General features: G+C 45.8%; 1 protein-coding gene across 1 annotated transcript in view; it reads left to right on the top strand.

The window, feature by feature from the left end:
• The first annotated feature begins 523 nt into the window (after window positions 1–523).
• The window catches only part of GALNT18 (polypeptide N-acetylgalactosaminyltransferase 18), a 353,583-nt gene continuing 326,662 nt past the window's right edge, over window positions 524–27,444 (top strand). The window contains exon 1 of the mRNA XM_022555677.3: window positions 524–1,819. Coding sequence (XP_022411385.1) covers window positions 1,585–1,819 — 235 coding nt within the window. The 5' untranslated portion in view covers window positions 524–1,584. The remainder of the gene's footprint in view (window positions 1,820–27,444) is intronic.

Genomic DNA, 27,444 nt, shown 5'->3' on the forward strand with positions numbered 1-27,444 from the left:
GAAGACATCACATGAGGGAGCCACCTTGGGTACCAGGACCACGGCTGGTTGGAGTGCTGGCACACAAAGCGACATTCTTCAGGACAGGAAGATGCACTCCACAGATAGAGAAGAGGATAGAAATCTGTGTTTTTAAAAGTCTTTGTTTGAAGGAATTTTATTCAGGTTCTGAGAAGAAGTGAGTGTTCAGCAGAAGGGGATACCAGGAATAAATATTTGCTCTAATAACAAACAAAGTAGTGTCAGTCACTGGAGTCCAGCCATGCCCCTCTACTGTCAGGCACAGTTCTCTCCTCCCTAACATCAATCACAAACAGCATGTACAGGGACTTAACAGTTCACAGAGAGCTTAAACCCCCAGGGATATTTCTGTGCAGGATCTCTATACATATTGGGATGAGCCTGGTCCCACATAAATGACAACCGGGGTTACAAGACACAGTTTGTCCTGGGAGCCTCACAGACTTTAAAAAATCTAGCCAGGGGCCAAAATCTTTGAGGGGGATGGTAGTGGTGGTGGTCCAGAATATTTTAAGAGAGTCCTAACAGGGCTGGCTCCTTTGACAGCTGCCGAGTCTGGAGATATCCAGGAAGCCGGCTGACAGGGTGGAGGTCGAAGTGAAGCCAAAGAAGAAGTGGACGCCCACGGGGCCTGATCAAGGGCAAGACAGGACAGGCGATCCGGCCCACGCTTCCCTGGCCTCTCTGCGTCCTGGCAACCAGATAAAGGGCCGAGGAGCCGGCCGGTGGGATCAGCGCGAGAAGCCCCGCGGCCGGGTGGAGTGAGGAGCGCTGAACCGAGCGACCTCCGGAAGACTGGAGGTTCCTGCGCAAGAGCAAGAGGTGGAATCCCCCTAGAGGTGGATTCTGCCGACCTAAGGCTGGGACTGGCGGCGCGCCCTCCCCGGGAGCCTCTGGTCCAGGGCAGCCAGCGCGGGCGCGGGCGGAGGCTGTGGAGCGTCCCTGGAGGGCGGGGGCCAAGGGCGGCCAGCAGGTGGGGCCGGGGGGCCGGACTCCGCCCCCCGCGCCCTCCCAGTTGGTCTGCGACCGCCCAGCCCCGGCCCCTCTCCCGAGCCGGAGCGCGATTGGTGGCGGCGCTTGTCGCTCGGAGGGGGCCGGGCCGCTGTGTCCGCGGCTCTCCGTGCCGCCGCTGCCACCGCCGCTGTCCTTCTAGCAGCGCGGGCCGGTCGGACCGCCAAGGCAGTCGGCGCCCGGCGATGGGAAGCGGCGCGGCCGCGGACACAGGCTGTGGCAAAGTTTCCCAGACGTGCGTATCAGGGCGCGCGGCTGCAGACCACCCGCGACTGCTCCGAGAAGGGCTCGGAGATTTTTAATTTGGAAGAAAAAAATCCACCTCATTTCCTTTGTCAAGCTCTCTCTCCGGGCGACCAGCGGCGGGAGCTCCAAACTTGGGCACCGCGGCTCCACCGCCAGCGGTCCGGGCTTTGGAGAACGTCGGGACTTAGGTGCTCGGGCGCCCGGCGGCCGGAGGCGTGCTAGGGGGTGTGAGCCCAGCACAGGGGAGTCCGGGGTGCGCAAAGAGGAGGGGCCCCCGGGAGCTCTATATGGAGGAGGGAGCCCAGAATGGTGTGCACCAGAAAGACCAAAACTTTGGTGTCCACTTGCGTGATCCTGAGCGGCATGACCAACATCATTTGTCTGCTCTACGTGGGTTGGGTCACCAACTACATCGCCAGCGTGTATGTGCGGGGACAGGAGCCGGCACCCGACAAGAAGCTGGAGGAAGACAAAGGGAACACCTTGAAGATTATTGAACGGCTGGACCATCTGGAGAATGTCATCAAGCAGCATATCCAAGGTACGGACGCCCCGGGAAACTTGGGCCGCCCACGGGGCCAGGGAGTGCCCAGAGCGGTGCGGGGTGCGCTGGGGCTGGTAGGCATCTCTCGAGCGACTGCGGGGCTCTGAGTCCGCAGACGCTTGGGGGGCTGCGTGTACGCTCTTGCCTGAGAGCGGGACCCTCAGTGTCTGCGGCCCTGCGCGCTTCTACAGGGCACACGTGTGTGCGCGGGGCTCCACGAGCGGGTGTGTGCAGCTCGCTGGCGGCGTGGTGGCGCGCTGCGCACGAGTCCCAGTGTGCGTGTGGCTACCGGCTGGTTGCTCGAGGGTTGAACACAGGTCCAGTTCAAGGTGTGCGTACGTGTGAATGTTGGTGGGTGTACAAGGGAGCGCGCGCGGGCAATCGAGCTCATCTGGCCGCTGTAGGGCCTACGGCGAGATGCCCGAGCGGCCCCAGCCGTTGCCATTTAGGACCCACAGGCTGCGGGACGAGCCGGAGCTAGGAAGACTGCGCAGCTCCAGCCACGCCGTGAGCGGCCTGTAGGCTGTTGGAAGTGCAGCGGGCTCTGTGGCTAGGAGGGCTGTCTGAACCTTAGCGGTCCCCACTCCCACCACTACCCGCGGGTCCAAGACCCTCTCCAGGAGCAGGTGTTGGCGCGGGGAAGAAGCATGGGAGCTTGGAGCTCTCTTCACTGCGGTGGTGCCTCCGGCCAGGACCGCGAGAACCCGCCCCGGGCTGCCGTGAAGGCCATTCCCTCCGGTAGCTCCATTTTCAGGCCCAGGGAGCGGCTGGGGCAGAGCAGACAGACCCGCGCGGGGTAGGTCTGGAGTCTAAGGCTGAGCCGAGTGACTGCGCGCGAGGCCAGGGCTGGGACCAAGGGGAGGATGGGGTACGGAGCGCTCTTCCCAGGCGACCCTGTTCGATGAGCTGTCAGAGGCAGCGGATAGAGAGTTCTGGGCCCTGCCGGCCGTGTGTGCACACACATGCCCGTGTCTCACGTTCACATTTCTCGTTTCTTCGCCTCTGCTCCACCTGTTTTCTATCAGGCATGTCTGCTTTTTAAGGGCAGGGCAGGGCCAGCTGAGCCTAGTTCACCTGTAAACCTGGCAGGCCTGCTAGGCTCTGGTTTCAGCACCCGGCAGACCTTGGCACCGTCATCTGGTTGAATATTTCTCCCCCAGGAGCACTCTCTTTTGTTGACACATGGGTGTCAGGATCCAACCCTTGCATCTGCTGCCCCTGCCGTCGTGGGGACAGCTGCTCTCTCTACATTTGGTTTGTTTCCCCACGTGTACAGAATAGTTCCTTCCCAGGGGGAGGCTCAGGTGAGTGCAGGAGAGGTATACGTATCCATGGTGCTTCAAGTTAAGTTCATGGCTCTGACACTTCCCCAGAAAAGGACACCGTTCACAGCTCTCCTTCATACCTGCCTCTGCCTCTCAGCCTGCCACTGGGCTTGCGTGGCAGACCAATTTATCTATCTGATGGTGCCTGTTGCTGTGTTTCTTGTCCTTTTCCATCCCATGGGTCCAGATTGACAGTCAGCAATAGAAGTGCAGTGTTTGCTCCAGGGTGATTCAGAATGTTCCCAGGGAGACACAGGCCATACCTTACTTTGACATTTCCAGTTTGCCCACAGATTTTAAGAGATTTTCATTCACAGATTCCGTGTGTGTGTGTGTGTGTGTGTGTGTGTGTGTGTGTTTATGTTTCTGGAAAATGATTCTCTTGTGCTTTCTGATCTGGTCAGGGAGGAGGTGAGCAAGGTACTACTTTGGGAAGCAGTGAGGAGACATTATTAACCCATGAACTCATCCCAGAGTGCCCCCCTATCATGTAGAATGTGGACCGTGTCACATGATTTATAAGGCTGTACATGAAAATGAGTGCAATGTGGAAGTTGAAAGGAGGCCTTGTGCTTTTGCTCCCAAGAAATCTTATAGCTGTGCCTTGTTCGGAACTTTCAAATATATACCTGAAAAAATTGAGAGAGACGGGAAAATAAGAGGAAGCAGGATTCTTAAAACGTGTTGCTCCAGTTCTCTTGTGTATGTGCAATGACTGTGTTATGAGTCCCGTAGATATTCAGAAATGACCAGATTCTCAGGCGGAAAGGCAGAAGCCACAACCCCTAGCGGCTTGGGGAAGGGTCAATGATTTGGGAAAGACTAGCCGTGAAGCAGGGGGAGGGCAGAGGGTGCTTGGCTGGTTGTGCCATGATGGCATAGCCATGACTAGTGACAGCTCCCCTGGTGGTGCTGGAGCCATCCCTGAGCTAGTATTTGGGGAATTTAAATTTAGGGATTTACCTCCTTAAGTAAGGGGCCTACTATGTTTGGGACTGGCCAAGTGCAGCTCTCTGAAGGCAGAGGGTGGGGAAGGAATAGATCAAAGGCTCGTCCTTGATGATACGGGCTGATTGTGTGTATTCCACTGTCAAGTTTCCTCTAGTTAGTAGAGCATTTTGAGCCATCCGGTTTACTCTGCTGAGCTGAGGGGGAATAGGGATGATAATAATAGCTAAAAATTATATAGCAGCTGCATTATTTTAAATGCTTTACGTATAACGAATTATTTAATCCTTCTCACCCTACGAGGTAGGTATATTAGCTCCGTTTTACAGACGGAGAGGTTATATGATTTGCCTAAGGTGCAGGGATTTAAACCCAGCTAATGCTGCTTCAGGATCTGTGTTCTTAACCACATACTGTACTGTCTCTTAAGAGGGCCAGAGGGTCCCAGGGGCAGCAGTGCTCTCCTGGAGTCACTTGACGGTGGGAGTGGGTGTCAGACTTAGAGACTTCAGAGGGTGGCTGAGGGATGATGGAGTCATAGCCTTTCCACTTGGAGACTCTTCCATAGTTAAACTCAGGAATCTCTGGGTTTTGTTTTGTTTCATGCCAAAAGGCAGAGGTTACATTCACTTAAAAAGTGTTCGTGGAACACCCAGGACAGCTCCTGGCACATTCCTCAGAGAGTACGTGTTGGATGGACGAGTGGATGAATGAATGGGTACACAGTGAGGGTCCCCAGTGCACACTGGTTAGTCAATAATAAAAGCATTTCCATTCTCAAATGACTGTTTTGCTTTGGAGCCTCGCACAGGCTCCTCTTTGCTTTGGAAGGGAAATTGTCTCGGAAGCTGCAAATGTCACAGAATGTTCTGCTGGTTGCTCCATAGGACTTGCAATTAGGAGAGGCTTTGGAGCGTCACCCTAAAGCTACATTCCAGTCATGACTGAAAAGTTTATTTTCCTCTTGGGGGTTGCAGTGGTAGTTCATTTTAATTTGTTTTCTGATTGAATGATTTAATTAGATGGTGTTTGGGTATCTCTTGGGAATGGAAATTGCAGTTTTGATAATTTTTTTTTTTTAACCAGATAGATGGTAAATGAGAGGGTGGATAACTCCAGATTTTAAAAAGAGCATCCTGATAGATTGGAAACACAAAATAAGTGTTAGTACACGTGTGGTCTTAGGAGGAGAAAGATGGGATTGCTGCAGGTGGTGCAGTGGGTTAAGTAGAAAGTGCCGAAGGAGGCTGAAGTGTTGCAGAGCTTAAGAAATGGAAATGTGGATTCACTTCTTATTGTGGAAGTCCAGTAGAAACCAAAACAACATCTTTTTTTTTTTTTAATTTTATTTATTTATTTTTGGCTGTGTTGGGTCTTCTTTTCTGTGCGTGGACTTTCTCTAGTTGCGGCGAGCGGGGGCCACTCTTCATCGCGGTGCGCGGGCCTCTCACCGTCGCGGCCTCTCTTGTTGCGGAGCACAGGCTCCAGACGCGCAGGCTCAGTAGTTGTGGCTCACGGGCCTAGTTGCTCCGCGGCGTGTGGGATCTTCCCAGACCCCAGGGCTCGAACCCGTGTCCCCGGCATTGGCAGGCAGATTCTCAACCACTGCGCCACCAGGGAAGCCCCTCTTTTTTTTGATGAGTATCTTTTTGAATCTGTAAAAGAATGTGCCAATATTGAAGAAAATATTTTAACATGTATAAAATTGCCTCTAATTCATTCTAACCTAAAACAACTGTTTTGTATTTTGAGCATTGCCTTCTAGTTTTGTCCATCTGCCTCCGTATTTAAAAACGAAGGTATAGTCGTGGTTTACATGTAATTTAATATTCTGCTTTCCTCAGTTTGCTTTTTGTTAGAAGCAGTTTTTCCATATTTGCTACATAGTTTATCGATTTAATCCTTATTTATTGGAGACCTAGTATGTGCCAGGCAACACACTGGGGAGGTGAAATTGGATACAGTGGTGAATCAAGGCACTCCGGGCCCCTGTTGTAGTGAACTCGTTTTTAAAGGACGATAGAATCCCTCTTATTCAACACAGTTGGGATTTAAGTTAGTTTATTGAGAAACTGGTTAAAGAGGAGAATAAAATAAAATATTACATACATACATTAAATATTTTGTTTTAATATTATTCAAAATATGCATTTATTTGTCAGCCTTTTGATGTAAGGCCAAGGCTTTGTCTTTGGGCTGGGTCTGCCCATTGCCTTTCTGATCATCTTCCTTGAATGAACCACTCCCATAAGGTGCTGTTTACAAAGTCTGACTTCTAGTTCTGTTTTCTTTAACATTCACTGAGAACTTGAAGATGCTTATGAAGCAGTGTAGTAGCCTAAATTTTTATGACTTTTGTCTGGTCTTTTGCAGTGATTTTGTTCACGAGTAATTTGACTGCTAGTTATGTGACTAACTTTATAAGTCTTTCCAAGGCTTTAAATTAATTTTCTTAGGAACAGCTCTCATCTTTTTAGCAATGATATTCCATTGGTTTATATAATATGTAATTAAATTATGCTGTTACAATGATAAGTACCAAGAGTCTAAACACATTTGGAAACAAACCCAGTGGACTCTTGGTAGGAGTACTGCTCAGTTGTTAGCAGGAGATGTGAATGGGGTGGGAGAGAGAAGCTGACACAGAGGGACACAGGCATCCTGGTTTTGTTTTGTTTTTCATGGAGAGAATGAAAGCATGCTTCATCTGGAGAGGCGATTAAGTGGAGGATATTTAAAGAGAAATTTTACTGTATTTTTAGTGACTGCATAATATTGCGCCATCAATATACCATTATCGATTTAACCACTTGCCTGTTACTTAACATTTGCTTTTCTATTATAATTAACGCAGAAATAAACATCTTTACTTCACTGTGTTCTTCTTCTGAACGATTTTAATGATGTATTTCCAGAAGTGGGATTACTGCTGATTCAAAGAATATGAACATTTTTGTGAAAGATTGTTTTTCAAGAGGAAAGTCTTTCTATACAGCCGATAGCAATGTATTATTGTACCTGTTTCACGGAGGCTGGCCAGCATTGGGTGCTGTCCTTCAACTTTTTCTGGGCAGATGTAACCACTGTCAAATGTTCTATTCTTTTGCTTTGTACTTCTTTGATTACTGTAGAACTTAGTATCTTCCCCCCAGCCCTATATTTGTTTTAACCTCGTATTGGTGTCCTTTGCCAGTTTTTCCTCTTGGGATATCAGTGTTTGCGATTTGTGTGTTTTATATATATGTTTTATTTCCAGATATCATTAATTAATTAATGAAATATATATTATGCCTGTGTTCTATTTTATATACATAATTTTTGCTTTACACATATACCTTAGGGTAGTGATTTTCAAACTCTGTCCCCAAGAGCCCCAAGCTTCTGGAAGGTTTGTCCTGGGACTTAAGAAATAAAAGGGTTGGGCTTTCCTGGTAGCACAGTGGTTAAGAATCAACCTGCCGATGCAGGGGACACAGGTTCGAGCCCTGGTCCAGGAAGATCCCACATGCCACGGAGCAACTAAGTCTGTGCACCACAACTACCGAGCCTGTGCTCTAGAGCCCGCGAGCCACAACTACTGAGCCCGCGTGCCACAAGTACTGAAGCCTGTGCACCTGGAGCCTGTGCTCCACAACAAGAGAAGCCACCACAGTGAGAAGCCCGTGCACCGCAACAAAGAGTAGCCCCTGCTAGCCGCAACTAGAGAAAGCCCGCGCGCAGCAATGAAGACCCAAAGCAGCCAAAAATAAATAAATAAATAAAATAAATAAATTTAAAAATAAAAAAAGAAATAAGAGGGTCAAGTGAGGTCTCTTGGACCCCGCCGGTACCCATTCTCTCCCCTCCATGCAACCAATGCTGTTCCTGTTTCATCTGTCTTATATTTGGAATTCTGTAAAATATTTCATTTTTAAAAGGGCTATGCTTTCTTTTTAAAGAAAGGGTTGCAAATCATTGTTTTGGGAGAAAGGAAATATCAGAGTGTTAGATTTTTGTGAGGGATGATGGTAGCATAAAGAATTCAAGAGAGTAAACAAATCTAAAAGGAAATTGAATTCCTGGGTGGTGTTCTTGTAACATCTATTTACCCTTCTGAATACCATGATTGATAGTGTATTACATTATATGACTAATTTCTAAATCCATTATCTTACTTCATTTAGTCAAGATCATTCCAACAATGGGAGAAATGGATTATTAACTGCTTTTGTTTCCTAAAATTTTATTAGGCATGTTATGTGCATATTAATGTACATCAGGCCAGTAACAGCAGGTTGCCTCACCAAGAGTACAAACGCATATATGGTTCCTAAAAATCAGAAAATATCCAAGGCCTGGATGTTGGGAGTCTTTTTTTTTTTTTTCTGTCCCCTATGGCTTTTGGATGTCACTAAGAATTGGCTGGTGTCCTTCTCATCTGATTCCTGACTTGGCAAGGTTATAAAGAATAGGATATGATGTTTGCTAAATGCTTGGAGATTATTTGAGGAAAGGGTGTCATTTAAAGAGTAAACCTATTTGTCCTTCAGAATGAACTGTGGCATGTAAAATTATATTAGTAACAGAGATTGATATTTTGAGAGAGTTCAATAGCAAAATTTAGAGATTGAGCCCAATTATCTTTATTAATAGCCCAGGACCACATCTACATGGAATAGAAAAGCCTTGCCAAAGAATACAACTTTTTCGCGTGGCCAGAGAATTTTCATTTTTATCCAGAAGTGTGTAGGCTGTAAAATAAATGAATTCCACATCCTTTCCCACTCACTTGACATAAATTGTTATTTGCCCTTGATAAGTAGGTTGATATAGAATCTCAAGGAGAATTCAGAATGAAATGCCGGAGAGCCACAGTCTGGTTTTCTGGTTTGTGAGGGCCTTGAAGTTCAGCTTCAGTTACTTGGGTTTGGCTGGTCTGTGTTTTTGCAAAAGATGCTCATGGGATCCAGAGACACATACAGGGTTACTGGAACATCTTCATTACCATCCTATAGGATTTCTGACTTAACTTGGAAAGCTGAATGGGCTACTGCTTTGATTTGGGGCTTGGGGGTCTCTTTATTTTTCGTTGCTTGGGTTCAATTCTGGAGACTAGGACAGATAGGCTGCCCTGTGAGAAGCATGTAGGAGGGCAGTCCAGATGGAGGTGATATTGCACAGAAAGTCCTTTGGGGAAACACCAAGCTGAATATGAGTGATGAATGTAGTCAGGAGGCACCAAGGTGGAATTTTGGGAGAGAGAGGATTATGCATGAAGTGGGAGGGGCAGAAGTCTATAAATGTGGGACGGGCACTGTGGTAGAAAGCAAGGGGCAGAGTGGGTTAGGTCTGCTGGTTGATGGTCTAGATTCTATGAACGGTGGGTTGCACTTTTTATGCTGGCCTTGAAAGTCTCCCTAGGGCTGGAGCGTCTTGAATTCTGCAGAGATTTGATTATTCCATTGTGCCTACAGTTGTCATCTTATCAAATCTCACATTGCCTTCGGGGTCAGAGTTAGTGCCATTCCACAATGCAATGCTTGAGCACAGGCATTTTCAATATTTCCCCCCTCCTCACACACATGCCTTCACATGCAGGGCACACGCCCCAGGGCAGGGCCAGGATGATGCGTGTCCTAACATGTTGTGTTCATTTGCACTCCATCCCTTTTTCTCCCACTTAAAAAAGCATATTAATATGCAAGAGAATCTGATAACCTTGAAATTCCTTCAATTTATAGTTAACCTTAATCATTCATACGCTTTGGTGCTTAAATTATTGTTAATAACAAATTACCGCACAAATGTTCCAACCTCCAATATGTTGTGACAGCAACTGGGAACAGCTGCTGTTCTGGAATCTTCTGTGTGGGTCTATGTACTCTTTACGGACCCAGCTGAATGCAGCCAACTGGAGCTTTAAGCAAGAGCATTCCCGATTATATGAACACTAATGCTTTGGTAGTTTTTTCTGGCTACACAATTATAGATTAAAATATGTTGCTGGAACAGACCCTCCCAGTCAGTGGGTATGCATTTCTGAGATGTAGTTCTCTTTCACTGTCCAATGTTCAGTTTCAGTTTTGTGAAGGTTTGCTTTGGGGAGATGAAGCTGCCCTTAACAATGCCAGTGGAAAGCCTTAAGTGTCCAGCCCCAGTGAGGTAGTGACAGACTTCCTCTATGATGGCATTGCTAAAATGGTCCTGGAGCTGGCAGACATACCTTGTTGGGCTATGTTTGTTATCACTGTCCTTTATAAGACAAAAATGGTGTTTGGAGAGATCCAGAGAAGTGGCATCAGCACCCATCTCCTCAGGACAGATGAGAACAATGGAAAATGATGCCCAAAGAGGAGGCTTAGGCTAACTCTTTGGCATGAATGGGTTCATTCCACCAGTGTCCAGAGTTTAAGATTCTGAGTGGAGCACCTTAAGTGGAGCACATCTTAAGCTCTGGTACCTTGTTTAGCTTCACTGGTCTGACTTGCGCACCCATCTGTGGCCCCTGGGGACTTAGAGTGAAAGGCAGCTGAGGTCCTGGAGGAGAGGGAAGGCAATTCAGGGACCTGGGCAGGACAGGGTTTGAAACTTGCGCTTGTAAGTGTCATGCTAGTGGCATATGAGGACTTCGGAGAACAGCACAGAATTGCTTGGGCCAATGGTTATAGGAGTTAGAAAGCTAAGGAGAGATTTAAAGCTACAGAAATGCCAAATGAGAATCTTAGCCAAACCCTTGATTTATCTTAAGAGCAACAGGTGTGTAACGAATTGAAGCTGGATTGTATCAGAAGGAACGGAGGAAGAGAACTATTCTTGTGTGTCAGGGACTGGGCTAGGTGCGGTCCATGCATGATTGCTTTTTATCTTCACCGCATGGTGAGGTAGAGTTTTAGAGGTGAGAACACTGAGACGTAGCGACTTAGTCTGCCCCAGGTCACAAAGCTGATAGGTGGTGGAGCTAAGAAGGGAAACTGTCTTCAGCATCTGTGCTCTCCCCAGAAGTGAAAAGAAGATGACAGTCTCACAGAGAAGGGGCTGGGAGATCATTTTATCAGCGATTGTGTTCAAGAGGGAGACTGATGGGAAAGGGATCCAGGCAGGCGGCTGGGTCTGTCCTTGTGTAAGTGAGGAACCTTGGGGTTGCGGTGCCAGAGGGAGAAGGCCTTGTTTGGAAGGGGCAGTGAGGTGCCAGCAAGGAGGCTCTGGAAAGCTCTTTCTCTTGGATGATTGTGCCCGCCCCCCCCCCCCCCCCAACCAGGAACTTGGCCTCGTAGGAAAAGCAGACTGTGTGAGCTGCAGGCCAGAGCTCATTCAGATTCCACACGTGACTTTCGGGCACTTACAATATGCCAGGCCCAGAGCTGAGTGCTTTCCCGTGCACTGGCACAGTCATGGGGCTCCTGGGGTGACCAACTTGTCCTGTTTGCTCAGGACTTTCACTCTTTTAAAACTGAAATTCTTGGGTCCAAGGAGGCCCCTCAACCCTGGGCAAACCTGGATGGTTGGCCATCCTCATCTTCTCACATTGGTAAATTCTGTTTAATGGTAACTCCTGGCATCGTGGCAAAAACAGCCCTTCTGATTGCACCACATCTGTGTCTTCTGTCCTCTGCTCTTGAACGGTGACTTTGTCCAAGAGTCGTAAAGAGGACGGTGAGGGTCCCAGCAGGCCCTGCCCTGTTTTCCCTGCCCACACAGGCTGCCTCCTTGTTATTCGTTCTGCCTTAGTCCTCTCTGTTTTTTTCAGCTGTCTGAGCCTCTCAGGATTTGGAAAGGAAAAAAACAATTGCTGTAAAGGAAAGCTCTAATAAAGTGGTTTGGGCACAAAGCGTCAGCAGCTGTTTATTTGCCCAAAACAGTAGGAGTCCGTATTAATAACCTTGTGAGTTATATGCTGGGAAGTTAAAAGTAAGCAAAAATCTTACTTGAGACCCACAGATGTGACTGTATTCCTTTATTGAACTAATCTCTCTTCCTGTTTATGCTGGTGACATTTTCTGTTACCCATGTGGAAGATCCTTTTTGATCTTCTGTTTCAGATTTATTTAGCTCCGGATGGGTAGGGTCCCAGAGCAGAGGGGTTTTCTGGTTTCTCTTTACTGGAGTTATGATGCTTGTGTTTATGTGGTTCCTGCCTCAGAGGATCTTGACGAGTATGACAGACTTTGTCTAATCAGTCATCATCATATTCCTCTGATGCAAGAGAAGGAGCCACGGAGGAACGGGAGGGGTGTGGGTGAGGCTTTAGACCTGCCTCTAAGTTCACGGGGCTTGCAGAAGAGTCTTTTAACATTTTAGTTTCTTCCATTTCTAAATCTCAGTTTAATAATAAACTGATCCTCTGATTTGCTTTGTTTTCTAAAAGAGTATATGGAGGGAAGTATAACATGCAGGAATTATGACGTAGACTCTCCAAGTCTATAATTGGGCCAGGCTTTAAAAAAAAACTTATTAGAAGCTGAGGATTTATATTAGAAGGGGAATCCAGTGGAAAATGATGAAAGAGAATTTTATCAATGATTCAAAACTTAGAAAAAAGAACGAGGGAGGAAGGGTTGTAGAAATAGGGCTGAACTTATCTGGAGGAGAGACTGGAAGGGAAAGAAAATTAATATTTGTTGAGCACCTATTATGTGCTAAATACTTTACATGTGATACTGCATTTTAACTTTGTAAGCAACCCTGGGGGATGATGTCATTACTCCCATTTTACAGATGAGGAAATCAAGTCTCAGTGACTGTAATTAACATGATACAGTTAGTAAGTTACCTTTCTCAAGCCCATTAGTGAGGGGCTAGGGACCCTCTTGTTTTTCCTGCTCCAGTGATGCTAATTAAGAGAAAACAGGATCATCCCTTTCTCTTAGCAGAAAGGTTGTAGATGAGACTGGAAGAAGGATTCATGAGAGTAGCAGGGCCCTGAGGTGGGTTACCAAGCGACTGTTTTGTCAGTGTCCTTCCCTGGAGATGCAGGAGGTCGCTCGTGCCAGGAGCTGATAGAGTGGAGCGCTGTGGAAGGCTGAGAGAGGCTCCAGGCCTGGCTTTTCGCAGCCAGCAGTATCAGTTTCCAGAAGACTTAGTGTGAACAAGACCACCTCCTCCGCTCATTCAGAACAAAGCTTCACTGGGGGGGTCTTCCAGGCTCAGGGCATGCGGTTGAGTTGGGGGCCATAGGGGGGAGAGGTGCACACAGAGGAGACAGCAGACATGTCCAGGTGTGCCAGGAACTCCCATTTAATCGAGAAAGTGGAATATCTGGGCTCAAGTGTATATAACGTTGGGCCGCTAGTTCTGTGGGCAGATGTTGGAGATGGATCCCAAGTCTGGCATTGTTTACTGGGGCCTGGGGTGGAGGCTTGGGATGGTTTGGAGAAACTGCAGACCTACTTTCAAGTTCCTGTTCCCCTCTCTTGTGGCTTGGAGTTTGACAGTGACCTGGGAGGTACTCCTACCTTCTGTTGGTCACATGCTCAGATTCTTCCCTTCCTTCATCCAATTAGCATTTATTGAGTACCTGGTAAGTGCTGGGGGTATGTCAGTGGAACAAAGACAAAAACATGAAAGATTTGCAATTAAATGAGGTAGTCAGGTGCTCTCTGATAAGGAAAGACTTGAAGAAAATTAGGTGTGAGCGCTGTCTAGGGGAAGAGTTGCACGTGGAGGAAAGGACCAGTGCAGAGGCCCTGAGGCAGGAATGTACCTGGTGTATGTGTATTGGGAACAGTGTGGCCAGGGCAGAATGACTGTGGGAGAAAGGGGTGGGGGGTGAGGCCAGAGAGGGGCCAGGTGGGGAGCAGGTTGTACAGGCCTTGGGGGCCACTGTGGGAGAAATGCTGTGGGAGAAAAGGGGAGCCCCTGGAAGGGATGAGCAGAGGAGCCCAGCTTTTAAAGGCACCAATCCAGGCTGTTCTGTGGCTGCTTCCAAGCACCTCTTGTGGGCTTGACACTGTGCCAGCTGTGTCAGGAAATGACAAAATATGTAGGACAGAGTCCTTTGCTTTGAAAAGCTCATCATCAGGCTAGGAAGACAACACAAGAAACAGTTGAGGATCTTTCGCAAAGTAACTAATGTTATGAGGGTTAATGTTGAATTCTGGAAGAGTGCGCCAGGTAGAACAGACTTCACCGAGGAACTGGGACTTATGACACATCTTTGAAGAATGAGGAGGATTTAGAGGAGTGGAGTAGGGAAGATTAGGTGAGAGAATGTTCAGGCAGTAAGTAAAACCAACAGTTGCCTGGACGTGGGAGACCTGAGTCTTGTTGAGCATGGCGAAGTACGAAAAAAAATGTGGAGTGGTTGGAATCAGTGCTGCCGTTTACAGGTTGGGTGACCTTGGGCAAGTCTCTTCACTTCCCTGTGCTCAGTTGCCCCTTGAACCCTGTAGGATTTTTGTGCTGATTAAATGAGGTGAAATTAAATTAAATGAGGTGCTGATTAAATGAGGTACAGGACAGCACTCACCCTGCCTATCACCTGGTGGGCATGGGGGCGGGGAACACGTTCTTTTCTTCAGTCTTCCTGTTTTCCCTCTTTCCTTCTTTCCCACCACATTTCCCTCTTGGAGCTGGCATAGAAATTACGGTCAGGAATATATTTTCTGGTTGTAACACCTAGACTGTCAGCCTTGAACCCTGTTTCAGTTCATTTAGGCAGGGTGTGTGTGTAAGGACTTCTCCGGTTAAGACGAGCCTGAGGTGGTCAGAAGTGAGGTTAGAGGGAAGCCAAGCCTCACGCTGGTGACAGCTTCTCGGCTGAGACATCTGGAGTGTCTCAGTTTGATTTGACTATTGCTCTGAAATTCTAAGCCTGCTGGCCTGGGGACCTGCACTCATTTGTAGAGAAATATTTGTTTTGTAAAACCCACTTGGCATTGCAGTGGGCAGGGGACAATGTCAGGAATGCACTATTTGTAGAAACCTTGGCTGGTGAGAGAGTTACGCAAGGTGTCCAGTTACCTGGCCAGAGAGTCTCATTTCCCCAAACCCCTGGTGGAAGAAGAGCCTCCTAGAGGAGAGAAATGTTTTCCTCCATCTCCACCCACCTCCCAGTAGAACTGGAGCTGCAGCAGCCTGTCTTCCTGCTGGGGTGAATTTGATTTAACACAAAGCAATGTGACTTATAATTTCAATTGCAGGCAGGAAGGTGTGATTTAAGCCAGTTGTCAGGAAGATTCAATTTAATCTTTTCTTTCTTTCCCCCCTACAAAATGTGCATTTTGTTGCATGATATAATTTTAATATACATTCTTTACAACTCAGAAATAGATGTAGTTTCATATTGGGATGGTACACACTACATTTTTTTTTAGTACTTATCTATTTAAAGTCTTTTTTTGAAAAAGATCCCTTACTAGTGACAGAAAACTGAGGGATGGTTTTGCTTTTTTACTAGAGAAAATCGTACTAAATCGTTATTAAACTTCCTGGGCAATAAACCATTTCTTGATTAGTGGGAGTTATTTTGGTCCCTTATGAGTAGGGAGATGATAATTGCCTTAACAAGAGAATTAAAATGATTCTTTTATATACCTAAAACTATACAATTGTGAATTTTGAATGTTTTTCAACAACAGCTAGTTGTTTTTTTAGCCAAAAAGGCATAAGTATTTTTGAGTTTGTAATTACTTTAGAAGTACAGAAAGTATGCATTTGATTTTTGTAAATCAAAAATTAAACGTCTTATTTCACCCTGGTCAATATTAGGAAACAGTATTATGTTGTGCGGCTCAATGCAGTCCTTCCGTCTTTCCTCATCAATTAGCAAAAAAGGTTGAGCCTTCCAACTTTGGCAGTTCTCAAGTCAGATGTCAACTGTGAAGGCTCTCGTCCGAAGGATCTTTATTGAGAATCAGAGCACGCTAGACCCGGAAGGAGCGAGACCATCCTCACCTTCTAACTTTGTGTCGAGAGATCCAAGGCCCAGAGCAACTAGGTGACCGCCCTGAAGGCCCTGCCCCACGTGCTAGAGACTCTGGGATGGGGATGTAAGGGTCCTGAATCAGGTCCAGAAACTTTCCCTTTGCATCCAGTTACTCCCCTCAACCTCAGAAGAAATTTCTGCAGTGGGAAGTAATCCTTGGTTGTATATTCTCAGATGAAGCCAGGTGCTAAAGGACAAAGGATGGGCAGATACCTTTAGATGTGGTGAGGCTGGAGGCCCAGTCCCCTCTGCCTGGTCTGTCTGGGTCCTTGGGGCCCGCACCCCACCCCCTGGGATCATCTTCAGGACGGGGGACACAGCACTGTTGAGCAGGACCTGTCTTCAGGTCCAGCGGCACATGGTAGCTCCTGGTGATGCAGTCTCAGTATGGGGAGCAGGCTTCTTCCCAGCTTTTCAAACCCACACAGTGGTGCAGATGGAGGAGGGGCAGAGATCTTGTGTCAAAGAGAGGAAAAGAGAAAAACACCGACACTTATCAGGCACTGACTAGATGTTTGGTACTGTTTAATCCTCTTCGTATTATCTAATCCTTAAAATAAGCCTGAGAGATCCTGAGCCCCATTTTACAGGTGAGAAATCTGTCCTGCACTGGAGCTATTGACCTGCTTTCCCATTGGACTGTGAGTTCCTTGCGAGTGGAGGCAGGGTCCTATTTTTTTCCATTTTCCAGTGTTTCACTGGAAACTACATGCCAGTAGGGCATGTACAGTAGTTGAGTTAATTAGGAATTTGTTGAGTGACTAAATGAAAAAATAAGCAGGCCTGACTAAAACCACTTAGTAAGAAAATTCACATCCCGGTCTCTGGCTTCAAAGTGGTCTGGAAGGGAAGCCAGGTGCCCGAAGAGCTGGTTCCCATCCCTCCAGGCTTGGGGGTGACTTCTGTGAGGCTGTCTCATGCTTTGTCCTCCTTCTTGGTCAGGGACAGGAAAATACGCACTCCTGGGGTTTCTCTCCTGGCCCCTCATAGCTTACACTGCTGTTTCATGGTTTAATCAAAGGGGAGCTGTGGTTCAGTGGTGTGTGTGTGTGTGTGTGAAATGTGCTTTCCTGCCCTGAGATCTCCCAGGAATCAGCTGGTAAGAAAAGCCTGGAACCTTCAGGGGACCCTCAGTGTCTTTATTGTAATAAAGCTGTCACTTGTGGTCACTTTCAAATGAAAGCAATCTCGTGGACACAGAAGGGAAAAAATAAACCTGCACCAAAAGCAGAGAATAATTCCAGAAAAGGTACAGCTGAACAGGGTGTCTGTGTTTCAAGAGGAGGGACAAAGTTGAGGTCATTTAAATGGATACGTGGAGAGTCAATTGGAAGGAGAAAGTATAGCTTAATTTCCAAGAAAGGATAAAGAACTCCTCTGGGCCCGGAGCTAAGGGAAAGTTGGCTTTTGGCTTCCCATCTGGACTCGGCCTCCTCTCTGCCCTGAGGCCTGTGAGAACCTCAGAATGGATCCCGCCATCTCAGGGTGTCTCCAGGGTGATGGTGGTGAGTTGGGACTTGCTGTTTCACACTCAGGAGAGAGGTGGCAGGAACTGTGTGCAGGGGGGAAGAGGACTCTCAGAGGAAAACTCCAGAGTCAGAAGAGGGTTTTTCCTTCCTGCACTGCTGAAATTCCTTGGGCATCATGGCCAGAAGCAGGGCTGGAAATTGGGCAGCCCAGACCCCTTTGTCCCCCGGGGGCTGCCTAGGGAAAAATCACCCACCCATGGGTGTAGGTCTTCACAGAGGCCCAGCACAGCTTTTCCCACCCTCTCCAGTCTGTACACCCAGGACATGGGCAGGAAGAAGTTCCTCCTAGGACTCTGCCCACCAGGACAGAGCAGCCCGTTAGCAGGAGCCACGGATTACTACAATTTTTCTTTTCCTATTATTCCCTGATATTTTCGATTTGAAAAGAGTCATTTAAGCAGTAGGGTGGAAGAGGGCATAATAGACATAGGGGGAAAATTGAAAATGTCATTTAAAAATGACTATTCCACTCTTTTCTATACCTCAGCAGACAGATGGCTGCCTCACCTTTTGCTCGCGGCTATGAGCAGTAGGTGGGCTGAGGAGAGCAATGATTTTATTTTTCTTTTCATTTCAAACAGATTCTGTAGCCCTTGGGTTGTGAGGGACCAGTGGAATGAAGCTCTGGTCTGGGAAACTAATTATGCCTCCCTGCATGGCTGAGCTAGTTAATACCAAACTGTCATCGAGCCTGATTCTTCCCTGGGGCAGAAAAGCTTCCCAAATTCCTTATCACTTTCTCTTTGCCTTGAGAGTGGAGGCCACTTGGTCTTTGCCAGTTTGGGAAAACAGGAGCAAAATCCAGGAAGCTTCTCGAAGCTCTGAAATGGCACTCTGGGTTCTGGTCCCAGGAGTGGCTTTCTGATACGCAGCAACCCTGCCTCTTCCAGCTCAGACAAGGTGCTGGATTTTGAAGTCAGACAGATTCGGCTCAAATTCTGGTATGGCCAGTCGTTGGCGTGATGTCGCCAGAGGCTACCCAGAGTATCTAGGACTGGAAACAGACTGCCTGTCCGCTCTGTTCCTCCCCTCTCCCTAGCAACGTGGGCTCAACGATGGGTCACCTGAATTGTAAGCCTGGCTTACTTTGCTGGTCCTGAAACTGAAACCTAGCCAGGTACCTGGCATGGTCACCACCTGCCAGTGGAGACCACACGTGACAAAGGATAATCAGAAATTCAGTAATGCTTTTAAATGGATTTTTAACTTATTAATCAAACCCATACGTGTGGGCTTCCCTGGTGACGCAGTGGTTGAGAGTCCGCCTGCCGATGCGGTGGGCACGGGTTCGTGCCCCGGTCTGGGAGGATCCCGTGTGCTGCGGAGCGGCTGGGCCCATGGGCCATGGCTGCTGGGCCTGTGCATCCGGAGCCTGTGCTCTGCGTCAGGAGAGGCCACGGCAGTGGGAGGCCCGTGTACCGCAAAAAATAAATAAATAAATAAATAAAAAAGAATACTGGGCCCTAATTGTCCACACCCCAACCCACGCATGGGGTGAAGTTTCCATGCCAGGAGAGGCAATCCAAGAAGACTAGTGACTGCCATCCCTACCCGATACCCCACTCATAGAGCAGGTATGTCACTGAGAGAAGTGGACTGCCATCCCCACTCTTAGCTCCAGAGTAGTGGTACAGAGATCCTGCCTAGGGGGAGAGGTGGGCTGTGAGAACACAGAGCTCTGGAGCTCTCCACTTTATTTGGAACAAAGTGGGAGAAACCTCAAGCCTAAAAGCAATTGGTGAGTATTTAAGAGGATGCTAGTAGTATCGTAATAGCAACATGAGAGACAGCAGGCCAGCTACACCAGCTAGACATTTAACAGATAGAACCAGAGAAGGAGATATCTGAGAAGAACCTTCTTGGGGTCAAAGCAAGCTTTAAAGACTGCCCTTGCAAAGAAGCCTGAACTTAAGTGGATCAGACTGTGGAGCAATTTATGCCTCAAAGTACTGTTGAAAATAATGGAGCAATCAGGTAGCAATTAGTGGAGGCTAACAGCTGGGTGTGATACCAATAAGGCAGTCCATCCGGAAGTTTAACAGGGAGATAAGTGAAAGAGATAGGAAAAAAAAAAAAAGACCTGCTAAAACCACTGTCATCCCAGGGGATTGAATAGGGGGAGTGCACAGGGACAGGGCTACACCCTCCAAGGAATCACATCAGAGACTACACACTGTGCAGGGAAAAGATGTCACTGAACTAGTCCATTTATGTCACTAAACAAATAAACAAGCAAATACGTAAACAAAAACAAGTCCTGAGGCCGGGGAGGGCAGGAGTAGTGACCAGTATCCAGAGTGGCTAAAATATATTATCTAAAATGTCTGGTATTCAACAGAAATTTAAAAGACATCAAAGACAGGAGAACATGTAAGCCATAAAGAGGAAAAAAGCAGACAACAGAAATTATCTTTGAGGGGACCTGGCTGTTGGACTTAACCAGACACAGACCTCAAAGTAGCTATTATAAATTTATCCAAAGGACTAAAGAAAACTTTGCTGAAAGAATTAAAGGAAAATGTGATGACAATGTCTTATCAATAGGGAATATCAATAAAGAGAAAAATTATAAAAAGGAAGAAAGTGGAAATTCTGGACTTGAAAAATATGAAAAGTGAAATGAAAATTTCACTAGAGGAATTTACAATTAGATTTGAGTTGACAAAAGAAAGTATCAGCAAACTTGAAGACAGATCAATAGAGATTATTAAATCTGAAGAAAAGAGAAAAAAAGAATGAAGTAAAATGAGCAGAGACAGAGAAATGTGGAACACCACTAAGTACACCAATGTCATATTTAGTGATAGACAATGAAAAAAATCTTGAAAGCAGTAACAGAACAGAACAAAACTACTCATCACCTATAAGAGAACCCTAATAAGATTAACAGGTGATTTTTCATCAGAAACAATGGTGGCTAAGAATCTTATATATAGCAAAACTATCCTTGAAGGAAAAATAGAGACTTCCCTGGTGGTCCAGTGGTTAAGACTCCACGCTCCTAATGCAGGGGACATGGGTTCGATCGCTGGTCGGGGAACTGAGTTCCCGTATACTGCACTGTGTGGCCAAAAAACCAAACCAAACCAAAACAAACAAACAAACAAAAAGACAAAAACGAAGGCAAAATAAAGACATTCCCAGGTAAACAAAACTGAGAGAATTCATTGCCATCAGATCCACCTTGCAAGAAATACTAAAGGATTTTCTTCAGGCTGAGTGCAAATGACACCAGACAGTAATCTGAATTCACTCAAAAAACTAAAAAGTGCCACTAAATGTAATTATATAGGCAATTTAAAATACAGTATAATTCCATATTTCTTCTTCCTTTTTCTCTTAACTGATTTAAAAAGGAATTGCATAAACAAAATACATTATATAATTGTGTTGCTAGGCCTGTTAACATATGGAAATGTAATATGTTTGACGATAAGCACAGAAGAGGCACAAAAATGGAAAGGAGGGACTAGAGCTATATAGGAGTAAAGTTTCTATATTTCACTAGAATTAAGTTAATGGACTTGGATGGATTAAAATGTATAATGTAAGCGCCAGATCAACCACTAAGAAAATAGCTCAAGAAATATAGTTAAAAATTATTAAGGAAATTAAAATGTTGTACAAGAAAATATTCACTTAATGAACAAAAAAAGCATTAAAGGAAGAATAGAGGAACATGGTTCCTCCAGGGAACCATAGTAGGAACTTTGGGGGAGGGAGCCCCTTGTTTGGCTGGAGGTACATTTTGGCCCTAGAGCAGACACAGTAGGGGGAAAGAAGAATGGCTCAGGATTATCTAGAAAATTCATCCCACTTCCTTGCAGGAACAGCATGTCAATATGTTTTTGTCTGCTGAACAATGTGTGGGAAACGTTTTTTTATTTTGTTTTCGTAACTGTGCGTATAATTTCTTAGCATTTTACTTCTGGGAATTGATTAAAGCATTTCTGTCTCTTTAGAGCCATTAAATAGAAAAATGTCTGCTGGAGACAATTGACAGCATTTCTAGGTTCTTGCTTAGAGAAATAGGAGTCTCTTTAACTGCTTGCAAAGTTTGTTCTCATGTGTGCTGAACAGACATGCGTAGCTAATGTTTACTGAGTATTTATTACGTGCCAGGTACTGAGCCAAGTGCTTTATATGAATTATCTCACTTTATTTTCACAGCAACAGTCCAAGATAGGTACTGTTATTATCCCCCTTTTCTGATAAAATTGAGGCACACAAACATTAAATAGTGTATCCACGGTCACACTGTTAGCACGCTGTGAGAAAGGGATTGACTGCATGTAGTTTGACAACAGAGTCTGAATCCTTGATGACTGTGTTACATCAAAACCCTTAAGTCCTTGTAGCATTTAATCACAGTTGGTGTTGGCTTTCAGGATTATAGGTGTGTTCTCAGGGTCTCAAACCTTGTAACTGGTGTATTTTGGTCCCTTCGAAGAGTATGGGGCCCATCTATATGGCTGGGCTCATTTCCACCTGGCCCCAAAGAAGATGCACTTCCATCACCACCTGGCCTCCTCTGATTCTCACAGTCACCCAGAAGGGAGCAATTTTCATAAAATTGTTTAAAAATGACAGCAATGCTCACTGAGGGGCTGCTTTCCTTGTAGACAGGATGACTGTGGTTGAAAATAATAAGGGAGAAGGAGAAAATTCAGGCTGTCACTTGCCTATAAAAGAGGAAGGGAGTGTATGGAATAATTTTCAGTGTACAAATGAGGAACCTGAGAACCACAAATGAGAAGGAACTCAGTGAAGTCCATGCAATTCAGTCAACCATGGGTGAAGTACTGTACTTAGTTGCTATACATACATGATCTCAGTCAATCCTTATAGTAACCTTATTGAGCAGACAGTGACATTCCTATCTCACCAATGAGGAAATGGAGGTTTCAGAAGTAAGTTGCGTGGTAATATCCCTCTGGTATATACTAGGTGTGTTGGTGCAGCAACACCTTCTGATTCGTTGGTGCCTCTTTTATTTAGAGTAAGGAAAGTTAACTGCAGTACCAACTTCCAAACCTCAGTGGCTTTAACCAATAAAAATGTATTCCTCACTTATCCAGTGACCAATGTGGAAGTCCCTGGTGGGCTGGCTGTTTTCCTTCCATCCACCCAAGGATGCAGGCTCGGGACTTGCAGCCTTCTACTGGACCCTCTGTATGCATCTGGCAGACATGGGAAGAGAGAGAACATGGAGGACCTCATGGGAGGTTTTCATGGGCCTGGATTAGAAGTGGAGCTCATAATTTCTGCCATATTTTATTGGCAGGAGCTCAGTCATGTGGTGCCCCCTAACAACAAGGGAGCCTGGGAAATGTAGTCTAGCTGGTTGCCCAGGAGGAAAAGGAAATGGGTTTAGTGAACACATAGCACTCTGGCCACATAACCTTACTGTTCTGGCTGTTACATATTTGAGTGTCACCCTAGATAAGCTCACAAAGGCAGCAAGTGGCAGAGCCAGGAGCAGGACCCAGGTCTGTGGAACCGTACGTCTGGATCCTTTGCATTCTCTCTCATTCTACTCCAATGGCTGGATCAAGTTCTGCAGCTCTGGATGCAGTGGGTGCTCCAGGTGACCATGTGGTCTCAGCAATCCTGGGCCACATTAGTTCTGTGCCACATGTGGATGCCCTCCCTGTGTCCTGCCATGGACTCTGGGCTGGGGATCTGAGAATAGGTTGTTGGGGATCTTTGTGAGCAGCTGACTCAGGATCAAGCCTTTGAAGGTCCTGGCTTATGTGGCACTCAGCAGCTGTGCTGGGAGTGATGGACGATGGACAAACTGTGTCACCCTTCCCAGCCTGGCTCAAACTGTCATTAGCATTCAGCAAGGCTGTGAGTCTTGTACAAATCAGCTGTTTAGGGCTTTTTAAAAGAACTGCTGAAAGCCTCTCTTGGTTGAAGCTCTTATAAGTGTGGAACTAACAGTTTCCCACGCTCATTGAACAGCAAAAGGGCAGCCATGGTATAGTGTTTTCCCTTTGGGGCATATTTGGGTGTCGTTTTTAGCAATCTGGCTAAATGTGAAGGTGCTCTTGGAATGTGGGTATTTGCTATCTTTGGCAAAGGGCATTGCTCACTCTTTTTTAGACCTCCAGATCTTGTGTATTCAGAGAAGCAAGAAGGATCTATTGGTTTCATAAATGTGCTTCTCTTCTGGAAGAAACGTTGGATTAAACCACCTCTTGCCCCACTTCCTCACTGGTTCATAGCAGGAGACTCAAGTTGCAAAGTGACTGCAGGCCCTCTCTCCCTCCAAGCCTCTGCCCCCACTCCTATGAGGACCCTCAGGGGAGGGATATATGGCTAAGCAGCAAGGTTCAAACACTTCATCCCTTAATTCAGGGCTTCAGAGTCCCTTCATTTTCTGCTATCAGTTGGGAAGGTGATTCCACGCATGAGGATTCCATCCATGCAGTCGTCCCCAAGATAAAGAGGACCATGCCAGGTTTGACTGTAGTTACTATGCTCACTGCTATATGATTCTGCTTCCTCAGGCTTGGGCAGAAACATGCCCTGTAGGTAAAGAGTTCTACTGGGCACTCCTTGTTCAATGGTAATTAAGTGGACGCTGGGAATTTCCCTAGTTCCAGGTGTCTGGGAGTTAGAGACAAATAACATCTGTTCTCATCAAAAGGGAGAGTGGTGAAATACAAATCACAAGTCACTCTCAATAAATCCCAGAGCTGGGATTTGAAATCTAGAGCCTGCTTACCTGTGTGCACAGGGTGTTGTTTGCAGTATTCCTCTTTGGATAGAGAAAACAGAACTAAAAATTTCCCCAGAGCCCAGAAATGACCCAGATGAATCTCTTCATGCTTCAAGGTATCCCTGAGTCTTCAGCCACCAGATTTGGGGGAAGAAGATGGGGTTGGTCAGGACATTAAATGATAAGGAAAAAGGGATATTGTTGAACCTAGCATCTGCCTGATCCAGGGAGAGAATTCATAACCAGTATGCAGAGGTAAGAACTGACTCACCGGGCAGGAATCAAGGTATAACATTATACCATTGTTCCTTCCTTCCATCTGTTCATCCACGCATTCATTGATTTAATCAAGAGACAATGCCAGATTCTATGCTAGGTGCCCAGAGGGATGCAAAGGGTGAGATGTAGTCCCTGCCTACAAGTTCATAGTCCAGTATGGGGGTGAAGACATGGACAGAGGTAATCCGTCTCCATAGTAGAATGTGATAAGTGCCATAAGAAAATACTGACAAGCATGTGTGGTGGAAGGTCAGCAGAGGAGGGACTCACTTCTAGCTGAGCAGGTGTGTGCATATGCTTGGGGAAGTTTTCATGGAGAAAGAGGTATTTGAACTGATCACTGAAAGATGTATTGGATTTCAACTGCAAAAGGTTGGGGAAAGGGTTAGGAGCCTCAAGGACCTGCATGTATAAAGGTGTGGAAGTTAGAAAAGAAAATGTAGATTTGTGAGACACCTGAACTGTAATTAATTAGTGGGGAGATTCGCCAATGAATTAGAGGAACGCTTTCTTTCTCCTTCTCTCCCTGCTTTTCCCCTCAGATTTCTGCAGTTTGGATTAATATGAATCTTTGGGGTCATGAAGAGGTCTTCTTGCTGAAGTCTTTGAATGGGAGTGTTGGGGGCTAGAGTGAGGGTGAGGCTCTACCTTTCCTTCACCAGCCGTGGCCTTTCCCTCCTTTCACTTCAAGTACCTACCAGGGGAAGTCAAAGGGAAAAAAATTCCCATTAATTTCCCTTGTTACAGGTTGACTTTGATGTTGATGACTGGTTTTACTCCACAGGGATGTAACTTCTGAAACAGAATTCGTGAGGACATTAGATTTTAAGCCTCAATCTCAACTTTTCCCACTTTAGGATATTTCCCCTGCTTGACTCTGGGTGGTCCTGCAAAGCTGAGTCTGGAGCTCCTATTCAAAGACTGGGATGAGCTACAGGGAGCTCCCTCCTATAGATATGGTCACTGCTCATTCCTACCTTGTGGACAAGCGGGAGTCCCACAGCCACCTTTGGCAGCTCTCACTGATTTGGTGTGTAACTCATTCTTCAGAGGCAAGCCTGCTTTGCTGACAGCATCTGTCTCCGTGACACAGTGACTTGGCCATCATGGTATTTCCAGCCAGTGTTCATCCCTCTGGAATGCTGTCCCCTTAAAGTCTCAGTTGCCTCAAGTTTTCTCATCCTTGAGGGAGGAGCTGAGAAAGGTTGATACTCAAAAGTATGAACAACTGATGTGGCATTGGGCAGTGTCTGATCGGAACAGACCCTGACCATAGTGCTAGAGCAGGGTGCTGGAGATACCCTGCTGTGCCAGGCAGTAACTGTTTAATTGCTGATTCTTGAGGGAGGTTGGAGTACTGGGGGAGGGGTCCGGATAGTGGTGGGGGTGGGGGCTATGTCTTAGGTGGTGGTGGACGGTGGCTTTTTACCAAATAGTAAAAAGTTATTTCAGTATTTTAATAACTGATATGGCGGGGCCAGTACGTACCAGCTAAATATCAACCCTGAAACAAATTATTTTATCAACCTCGTTCTGACTGTTTACAGCCCAAGCAAAAAGTCTCTGTTGGCATCTGCTTGTCAATAAAAATGACCTCATTGTTTGGGATTTGGCGGAAGGTGGGCCTGGGTCTTATGGATGCTGGACCCTGAACAAGTAGAATTTCCTATCATCTAACAGTAGTTTAAATCTGTGTTTTCAAATGTTTTGATCATAGGATTCCTTTATGCTCTTAAAAATTATTAAGGATCCCAAAGAGATTTTGTTCATGTAGGTTACACCTACCAATATTTACCACATTAAGAAATTTAAACTGAGAAAATTTCAAAAGTTATTTATCGATTTATTTACCAATGACAATAGTAAACCCAATTAAATGTCAACATAGATAACATTATTTTAAATTAAAAATAACTGCAGTTTCCAAAACAAAAGATACTTTATTGGGAAGTGTGGAATTGTTTTATATTTTCACAAATCTCTTTAATATCTGGTTTGATAAAAGAAAGCTGGATTCTCATATCTGCCTCTGCATTCGGTCTATTGCAATACATTGCTTTGGTTGAAGTCTGTGAAAAACATTCTTCTTCACATGGATATGTAGATGGAAAAGGGAGGAGTATATTAATAGCTTTTTCAGATAATTATGGATATTCTTTTTTGATACTACACCCAAACTGAACAAGTGGTAGGTTTTTAGAGGCCAGTTGCAATGTGGAATCCGAAACCACATTAGTAAACTTTTTGTACCACGTTACATTAAAATCCAGTGATCTGTCTTGAACTTTTATGCTTGTATCTTTTACCCAAGCGTGATTCTGTAATACTTTGCGCTGTTCATTTGGGAGAGAAATAGCTTCACTGAGGTATGCAGATCTTCTAAATGTTGAAATACTTTATTTTACAGTAACAAAAATTACTTTTATTAATGTGACCATCGATAGCATCAGAAGCTTTTAAGTTTGGGGAAGCTGTCAAGCTCATGGTGGTGGATGCAAGTTTTCCCAAATTCTGTTCTTTTCTTTTGGCTTAATAGCTTAAATTTTATCATTGGGAAAAATACTATCAGTTATTTTCCATGAATTGACTAGCTCACTTCTTTCCTTTTTGAGAAGAGTGCTAGATTCCCAACTTTGAATAATTATGATCTGTTAGTTGTTCTTTCAAGTAGAAACAGTGTTCCATGAAAAAAAACAAAAGTGGCTGGTTCAGCTCACAACTCAAACAAACATACAAGCACTTTTTCTGGAGACAACCTTCGTCTTCAGTCTGCAGCAGAAGTGCTTTCTGTGTTTCTATGCTTATAAATATTTCTGGATAATAGGAATAATTTACACTATGGCTCATTGCTTTTGTACTCCACCTCCCCAGGAATGTCAGGATGCAAATGGCTCTCTGGGTGTTTTACTGAAATC

The sequence above is a fragment of the Delphinapterus leucas genome, chromosome 7, assembly GCF_059928025.1.
Source record: "Delphinapterus leucas isolate spDelLeu-1000000601 "Yukka" chromosome 7, BTC_Dleu_Yukka2, whole genome shotgun sequence".
In the NCBI taxonomy this organism is placed as follows: Eukaryota; Metazoa; Chordata; class Mammalia; order Artiodactyla; family Monodontidae; genus Delphinapterus; species Delphinapterus leucas.